This window comes from Rhinoraja longicauda, chromosome 34, assembly GCF_053455715.1.
Source record: "Rhinoraja longicauda isolate Sanriku21f chromosome 34, sRhiLon1.1, whole genome shotgun sequence".
NCBI classification, from domain to species: Eukaryota; Metazoa; Chordata; class Chondrichthyes; order Rajiformes; family Arhynchobatidae; genus Rhinoraja; species Rhinoraja longicauda.
In genome coordinates, this window is record NC_135986.1 from 1,256,697 (window position 1) to 1,266,329 (window position 9,633).

Here is a 9,633-nt window from a genome sequence, read left to right on the forward strand (position 1 = left end):
GGGATGCCAATTATATTTGCGCAATTGCCTTCCCGCCAATTCCACCCTCCTCTGCTTCCTGCGTGTGATACCCAGGTGAGATGGCAGCAGCTTTAACAATGGGGAAACCTTCCCTTTTTGATAACTGGCATGATGGTCCAAGTTTCATGGTGTGATAATGCCCTCGTTTAATCTCTTTAAGCGCGAGGAAAATTCAGGGACTTGGATCAGATATGAACGTTGGCCCCATTCTGAAGCCTGTCCCTTGATAATAGTTGTTTAAATTTAGAGATACAATGCGGAAACAGGCCCTTCGGCCCACCGGGTCCGCACCGACCAGTGATCCCCAGGCTCTGTGCTACAACACTAGGGGCAATTTATAATCTTCACTGAAGCCAATTGACCTTCAAGCCAGCATGTCTTTGGAGTGTGGTAGGAAACCCGATCAGAACCCACGCGGTCACAAGGGGAAGGTACAAACTCCGCCCAGTGTCAGGGTCAAACTCTGGTACTGCAAGGCAGCAAATCTACCCCTGCGCCATCAAAATGGAAGCCGCCATCGTACAATCCCACAATATTGGGCTTGGCACTACCCTGCCAATGGCTCGACTTGGTGTTTCAGGTTACTGCGAGTCTTAGAAGGAGCCGTGTATGGGTAGAAGACGAAACTTCTCCAAGGGTTCACGTGCATTAGAATTCTCTGCCCAGTAAGTTTAGAGGGGTAAGGGATAATGGACAAGATTTATTTAGTATAAGAAAATAACTGCAGACGCTGGTACAAATCGAAGGTATTTATTCACAAAATGCTGGAGTAACTCAGCAGGTCAGGCAGCATCTCGGGAGAGAAGGAATGGGTGACGTTTCGGGTCGAGACCCTTCTTCAGACTCGAAACGTCACCCATTCCTTCTCGATTTATTCACAAAATGCTGGAGTAACTAAATTCACTAAATGCTGGAGAAGGAATGGGTGACGTTTCGGGTCGAGACACTTCTTCAGAAGAAGGGTCTCGACCCGAAACGTCACCCATTCCTTCTCTCCTGAGATGCTGCCTGACCTGCTGAGTTACTCCAACATTTTGTGAATAAATACCTTCGACAAGATTTATTTTATGGACTACAAGGAGTTGAGGATCATTGAAAGGCGCTGGACAGGGGGAACGGAACAGGCAGGAAAGTGGCATCGAGGCCAAGATCAGGTCAGCCACAATCTCGATTGAAAGATAGACAGCGTAGAAACAGGCCCTTCGGCCCGCCAACTCCATGCTGACCTCTTCACACTAGTTGTAAATTACCCCTTTTTGCATCCACTCCCTACACACCGGGGGTATCAGCAGAGGGACGATTAACCAACAAACCCGCACGCCTTTAAGATGTAGGAGAAATCTCGTACGGTCACAGGGAGAACATGCAACTCCACACACACAGGCGGCACCAGAGGTCAGGATCGAACCCGGGTCTCCGGTGCTGGGAGTCAGTGGCTCTACCACAAGTCATGGGAGCAGAAGTAGGCCATTCGGCCCTTCGAATCTACTCCACCATTTAATCATGGCTAATTAATCTTCCCCTCTTAACCCCATTGCTTTCTCCACATAACCTTTGACTCCCCTACGAACCAAGAATCTGTCGATCTCCGCTTTAAAAATACCCAATGACTTGACCTCCACAGCCGTCTGTGGCAATGAATTCCAGATTTGTAATCCTCCCACTAAAGAAATTCCTCCTCATCTACTTTCTGAACGTACGTCCTTTCATCCCGAGGCTGCGCCCTTCGGTCCCAGACTCCCCCGCGAGTGGTAATATCCTGGGTAGACAAAACGCTGGAGTAACTCAGCGGGTCAGGCAGCATCTCGGGAGAGAAGGACCGCGTGACGTCTCGGGTCGAGACCCTTCTTCAGACTGAAGAAAGGTCTCGACCCGAAACGTCACACGTTCCTTCTCTCCTGAGATGCTGCCTGACCCGCTGAGTTACTCCAGCATTTTGTGTCTATCTTTAATTTAAACCAGCGTCTGCAGTTTTTTTCCCCTCCTCTCGATCCTGGCCTTTCACTATTTGGTAAATGTCAATGAGGTCCCCCCCTCATCCTTCCAAACTCCAGCGAGTGCTATCAAATGCCCACCATGGGTTACCAGTGGCACTATTGTGCCACCCTACTCTTAATGAAGGACAGGACAAGGTAGGCAGAGGGGGCGAAGCCCACACTTGCTTCTTGTGTTTGTATTACCACGCTCAGCGTACTGACTTGCAGTTTGGCACAGCCAGCAGCGGCGGGAAAGTAACAGGAAAAACTCACAGCGTAGAAGTTTTATTTACAGGTAATTGTTTTTTTTATTGTGACAATCTGAAAAACTAACATACACGCCAAGTTAACAGTCAAGAGGAAACAGAGTGCTGGGGGTAAGCCCATACCTGCAGGGATACAAGACGATCTTCGACAGTTCACACACCTTCCTGGAATGTGTTACATAACAATTGCAGGGCCTGTGTTGCAGGCAGTGATGTCAAGGGACAAGCTAGAATGTCACGGCCGCGGACTGACGTCCCACACGAGGTGTGGACACCAAGAGTTGCCAGGGCGAGCGATCGATCGATCAGTTCAGCGAGGTTCCCGGAATAATTATTAGGAGCAGGTTAGCCAGGGTGGAGGAGAAGCAACCCTTCCCGCAACACCACCCAAAACCTGGACGACACAAATGCAGCAAATCACCGGAGAACAGGGCCGACCCGTCAGCATTCCAGTGACATGATCCCACTGCAGATCGGTCAGGCGACTGCGAAGTCAGAGGTCCATATGTCCAAGGCAGGCCAACGTCGAGAATGAGAGAAAGTCACGGAGGAAGCGCTGAAGAATCTAACGAATCGCTTCCTAAAGTCCAGGCTCAAGCAACGTCAGATACGTTCAGCGCCCTTCGCGGCCAATGGGAAGTTCCATCCGCCGCTCAGGAACAGGCACGCAGTTGTTCAGGCCAGAGGTGGTCTTTAAAGCAGGCTGCCGTAAGGCTAAAAGCTCATTTACCATCATTGCTCGTCAGCCACTGCTGTGACTCACACCCTGGCCTGCAGTCAATCCAAACGCAATCACCAACTACAGAATTATACAATCCTTTGTACTGAACCGTGTAAAACGCCCCCTACCACCCTCGTTCCCAGACAAGAGGACTGCTGAAGGGGTCGGTGAGGCTGGGATTGGAGGTTTTGCTGTGGGACTGACAAACACCAGCAGCCTACCTGTTGCATTAAAAGGAGATGCTTGCACCACAATCTCATATCAAGAATACAAGCCTGAAGTTTGCTACGTTACAACGGGGCTGCTTGGCAGGGCAATGAAAACGTGCGGGCATTACTGACTAATTTGGAGAACTGGATGAAATGGACAATATTTGATATTTGATTTGGGGAACAGGGCAGAAAGAGGGAAAAATTCAATGTTCCCTTTAATTTATTGTCACGTATTACAGTGAAAAACCGAAGGACAATTGTGTTTAAGTTTCACTGGGAGATCCACACACATTTTTTAAGCTCCCAACGTGTTACATATAAAAGGGGGGGGGAAGAAAGAAGAGTGATCAAATTTAATAGACTAAATAGTGTTATTCTCTAATTTTATTCCTACTCATCAGGAAGCTCAAATTATTCAATTCAACGATACTTTATTGTCACATGTGCCGAGGTACAGTGAAATGCTTTGTTCTGCATACAAACTGGTAAAAAATAACAGTAGACCTCATCTACGGAATCGTACTGCCTAAGCATGAAAAGCAAAACTTCAAATTAAGTTTACAATGAAAAGATTATTTTGCACAATACACCAAGAACATTAGGAAGAATCCTTAAACAATGTTAAAAGAATTAATTGCTTAAAATAAATGTCACTTTTACATTACAAAGAAAAAAAAAACACTGCAAATTGTACAAAGCTCCTCCACTCAAAGTCTAAATGTTGACATCCCAGCTGATCCATTGGGAAAAAAAATAATCCCAAAAGTTCACTTTACAAATCTACACACTTGAATCATAAGAAACATTCACTTTGCAGAACTGGATTCTAATGCAACCCTTTCAACCATAATTTCTTTTACAATTTGGTCAGAATGATTTTTTTAAAAAATCCCATCCTCATAAAAAGAAAAGAGATGAAGAAATTAGGTTAAAAGTTCAGCAAAGTGTCACAATGCAAAGGGGGGGAAAGTTTTAAATGCACTCATACGGAGGATTTTTAAAAAAAGTGCACAGTTGATAGAATGTGCTAATTTGTGTGTGGGGAAAAAAGGTTGATATTTATCTCTCCCCAAAAAACCTTACATGTGTATATGTTTATATATTTATACACATGGGGAGATATAGACACACACATATACATACACACAGAACTTTTTCTCTCTTGTTTATCATATTGTTTACAGTGTCCTATGTTTACATATTCAGTTGTGCTGCTACAATAAAAGAATTACAATAAAATTACAATAAAACAATGACAACAAATCACTTTAAAAAGTGTCAAAGCCACCACAGCCAGACATAAAAACATTTCCCCCCCCCACGAACAGCAGAAGTAGTTCTACTCGACAGCCCAAAGGTCTCATTTTTTTTGCTGTGGTATTTTATTTCATTCTTCACTTACATGTTTAAATTATATATATATATATATAAATGGGTTTTCTTTTTAATTGCATACCGTGCTGTTATATTTGCGAGCAAAGCCCCTTGTATGTACGTACACACGCTGTTGGCTGAATAAAATTTATTCAATTCAATTGACAGAATCAAACAGATCACTCTTTTTTTAAAGTGTCAAAGCAGCTTTTTTCCCCCCAGTAGCTCTGCTCAGCAGCCAAAAGTCTCCTTTCTTTTTTTGCTTTGGTATTTTATTTCATTCTTCACTTACATGTTTAAATTATATATATATATATATATATATATATATATATATATATATAAAAGGGCTTTCTTTTTTAATTGCATACCGTGCTGTTATATTTGCGAGCAAATATGTACACAGTCTCTTGGCTGAATAAAATTTATTCAATTCAATTGACAGAACCAAACAGATTGTATAAGACAATAACTGCAGATGCTGGTTCAAATCGAAGGTATTTATTCACAAAATGCTGGGGTAACTCAGCAGGTCAGGCAGCATCTCAGGAGAGAAGGAATGGGTGACGTTTCGGGTCGAGACCCCTTCTTCAGACTGATGTCAGACATTTGTCCCACACCCATCCCCTGACATCAGTCTGAAGAAGGGTCTCGACCCCAAACGTCACCCATTCCTTCTCTCCCGAGATGCTGCCTGACCTGCTGAGTTACTCCAGCATTTTGTGAAACAGATTACTCTTTCTTAAAAAGTGTCAAAGTAGCTTTTTTTGCCCCCCGGCAGCCAAAAGTCTCCTTTCTTTTTTGCTCTAGTTATTTTATTTCATTCTTCACTTACATGTTTAAATTATATATATTATATATATATATACACACACACATATAAATGGATTTTCTTTTTTAATTGCATACCGTGCTGTTATATTTGCGAGCAAACATGTACACAGGCTCTTGGCTGAATAAAATTTATTCAATTCAATTGACAGAATCAAACAGAAATATAAATATATATTACAAGTTGCAAAGACGTACCATTTCATCTGGGCTCAGGATACCAAACTGAACCCTTTTGATGGTGCGCAGTGGGCATGCGCTGTCTCCGGAAGGAGGTCCTTGCATGGTTCAAACTCCCAGCAGTCAGGCGTCGTCTCGTTAGAGGGGGGCGGGATGTTGAGGGGGAAACAACGCGCGCTCTCTCTCTCTCTCCTTGGAAAATGAACTCTTGTAAAAACCGGGCTTTTTTCCTCCCCACACACCGACTGTGAGGAGCCGGAGCGCGCGTTCTCTTTTACCCCCCTCTACCGACGCCTCATTATTGTTATTACTACTACTCTTACTATTATTGCCGTCGCTTGCACTACTCCCCCCTTTTTTTTCCTCCCGCTCCGAGTGCGCTCAAAGCGCATCTGAAGGCTCTCTGGCTTGTGCGCCGCGTTATATAGATTTCAGACGGCCGCGGGGCCGCCCGGTTGCCGCGGCAGGGACTCGGACGTCACGGTATGGTAATAGAGCGCCGCCCATTGGTCGGGACGCCGGCGAGGGGGCGGGATCCGGGCCTCGCATATATTAACTCTCGGAAACCCGCCCGCCCGCCGTCGTCCCGGAAATGCCCGAGCGTCGCCGAAGGAGCGGGAGAGGGTTTTGGCGGATCCAGTGAGGGGGAGAAAGCGACGACGCTCGGCTCGAGCTGTTCGGAGGCGTTGTGGTGCTTGCGGCCTAGCCGTCGCTCACCGGAAACACCGCTTACCAACCGCCTTTTCAATCGTCTATTCGCACCCAAAAGCGGCGTTTTCGCCTCTAAATTGACCGATTCGCACCCCACTCGAGCTCCCCGACCAGCCGTGCCACCCGTCCACCGTCTGCGTCGAAATCTTCTTACCTCAGCCGAGCCTCGGTGTTTCCTAGCGGGGTGCCCGCCTCCAGGCCGCTCTCGGTCGGCATGGGGCTCTCGGGAAAGTTCGCTGAAAGCCTGCGGGTGAGTTTCCACACGTTGGAAGTGCGGGAGACGAGAGGAAACAATGGTTTTTTGCGGGAAGGGGGGTGGTCTGCCGAGTCGTTGGGCTGACGTGAATCCCAATTAGTTTCGGGTTTAATAGGCGTTTGGTGAAGGATCTGTCGGCCAAGGCCTCGGCCTTTTGGAGAAAATGGTGGCAAGTTGTTGGTAGCCCTTGGCCAACAATGGAGAGGGGGGCTTTATCTTCCGTTTTATACTTTAAAACAAAACGTTTTTCAACGCCAAACCTAATAATACTGAATGTTTACTGATTTTTTTTTAAAAAGTCGTTTAATTGTAACGTCCCCTCTCCCCCTCAGATTAATCACCAAAAAACGTCCCCGTGTCGTAGCATTTTATTTATTTCTCTTTAAAACTGCTTTTCTAACTTGTTCCAATGTTTCAACTTTAAAATGTTAACTTTTCATTCAAGCTTTAAAAGGCTTATTATTAAATGAAGTCCTTTCTGCCAGTGGAACAAAATGGCCTTGTTTTCACATTCCTTAATTCGACACGTTTATCTGAAGCTAAACTTTTATTTTTGATTACTAAATAAAACGTAATCCACCAAACAGTTTTAAAACAGGAATCCCTCCAATATCGCTGATGTGATTATATTGTGAATAGAGTGCACCTTTTTTTTCGAAGTTAATAACCATGTGCACTCTTCAAACCCTGTACACTCCTCTTCAAAGATCAATAGTTTGTACTTTATTAAACTGTATATTTGCAGTAAGTGGTCTACTCCAGTTAAGTTGACAAGACTAATTCAATAACAACATATGTCGCCAGAATCAAAGCAGTTAAGCTCATTTAAAGGCCAGCTACAGTCATGAAATTTAATAACTAGTTAGTTTGACAACTAAATTATTGTCGGTATATATATTTTTTTGAAGAACAATGTTAAACAATTTGCAAAAACAAAGAACTGCAGATGCTGGTTTATACCAAAGATAGACACAAAGTGCTGGAGTACCTCAGCGGATCAGGCAGCACATCTGGGGGGAAAAAAGGATGGTTGACGTTTGGGGTGGTTGCATTTCATGTCAGTAATGTGGTTGCAGAGTTTTCTAAAATGGATAACTTTGCATTTTTCCCACAATGTATTTCAACTGCCCCCTCATTTACCTTGTCCACCTTCGCAGATAGTTTTGTGTCATTGACAAGCTTGAAAATCACTTTGTCTGAAGGTAGACAACCCGAAGCATCGTCCATGATCAGTTTCTTGTGTCTACATTGTAAACACGACACTTGTCTAAATTGTCATTGTAGATTGAGATCCATCCACCAGTGGCTAGGCATGAATAGTAGGCTGACATAGTTAGAATGGGTAGTAAATGCTGGATCCACAATAAACAATATGAAATCCAGATACTTAAAAATAATTTAAGCAGCAACAGCATGGATTTATGAATGGAAAATCAGTTTCAGTTTAGTTTATTGTCACGTGTACCGAGGTATAGTGAAAAGCTTTTGTCGCGTGCTAACCAGTCAGCAGTAAGACAACACATCATTACAATCGAGCCATTTACAGTGTATAGATACATGACAAGGGACTAACGTTTAGTGCAAGGTAAAGACCGATGAATGATAGTCCGACGGTCACCAATGAGGTAGATAGTAGTTCAGGAATACTCTCTAGTTGTGGTAGGATGGTTCAGTTGCCTGATAACAGGAAGGAATTGCAGTCACTGGTTTAAACCGAAGGATTCTGAAGAACAGTCTCGACCCAAAACGTCACCTGTTCCTTTTCTCCAGAGATGCTGTCTGGCCCGCTTTTTGTGTCGATCTTCGGGAAGAAACTATCCCTGAATGTGGAGGTATTTATTCACAAAATGCTGGAGTAACTCAGCAGGTCAGGCAGCATCTCAGGAGAGAAGGAATGGGTGACGTTTCGGGTCGAGACCCTTCTTCAGACTGATGTCAGGGGGGCGGGACAAAGGAAGGATATAGGTGGAAACAGGAAGATAGAGGGAGATCTGGGAAGGGGGAGGGGAAGAGAGGGACAGAGGAACTATCTAAAGTGGGAGAAGTCGATGTTCATACCACTGGGCTGCAAACTGCCCAGGTGAAATATGAGGTGCTGTTCCTCCAATTTCCGGTGGGCCTCACTATGGCACTGGAGGAGGCCCATGACAGAAAGGTCAGACAGGGAATGGGAGGGGGAGTTACTCCAGCATTTTGCATGTGCCTTCGATTTAAACCAGCAACTGCAGTTCTATCTTACACCTATTATTTTCAGTTTGCTGATGTGCACAATGATGAGGGTACAAAAAGTTTTTGAGGGGATGCAGACAAAATAAACGAAGAACAGTGTGACAAATGTTGGATATATATATATATATATATATATATTATATAATGAGAGATCAGGAAATGTTGATGTTAAAAGGGACCTGGATGTCTTGTGCATTAGTCACTGAAAGCAGTGTGCAGCTTGGGAGGTGAATGGTATGTTGACTTTTATTGCATAAGTTTTACATCTGTGTAGCACCAAGGTGAGGCCATATGTGGCATATTGTCACAGCTTGGAAACGGGCCCTTTCACTTAAATAGCCAACCTCCTTATTCTGCAGTTTGGCCGCCTTGCCCGTGTTGGCATTGACCCCCTCATTTCCAGGATTGGAGTGGCTTTGATGAGGTCACGTCTTAATCTGCTAAACTCCAGTGTGGGCCAACACAAGGGTTGAGGTCCCACTGATGACAACTGCTTTAATCTTGCCTTTCTTCAAACCATCTGCCTATCAAAATAAAAGCCTCGCCTGTGTCTACCTATTATCTGCTGCAATTTGCGCTGCCTCTCACAGCTTTCTTCCTCCTCCTCTCCCCCCCCCCCCTTACAATCAACCGACCTAACTGTCACCTATTCACGTCCTCCAGAGATGCTGCCTGAACTGCTTTGAGTTACTCCAGCTCTTTGTGACTATTCAATGGGTTGCTGCCAATTAGGTAGCATTGCCCTGGGTGTGATCCACCGGCCTGAATCGCCCTTTAGCCCCTGTGTATCCATGCTCACCTGCCCGTTCTTCTCTGTGGATTGTCACCTTGTCGTGGTGGAGAAGCTTGTGTGATC

At 44.8% G+C, this 9,633-nt stretch overlaps 1 protein-coding gene across 1 annotated transcript in view; it reads right to left on the reverse strand.

Annotated features, from left to right (window-relative positions):
- polr2a (RNA polymerase II subunit A) overlaps positions 1 to 5,959 on the reverse strand; it is a 29,484-nt gene extending 23,525 nt beyond the window's left edge. The window contains exon 1 of the mRNA XM_078427707.1: positions 5,600 to 5,959. Coding sequence (XP_078283833.1) covers positions 5,600 to 5,686 — 87 coding nt within the window. The 5' untranslated portion in view covers positions 5,687 to 5,959. The remainder of the gene's footprint in view (positions 1 to 5,599) is intronic.
- Positions 5,960 to 9,633: the final 3,674 nt, after the last annotated feature.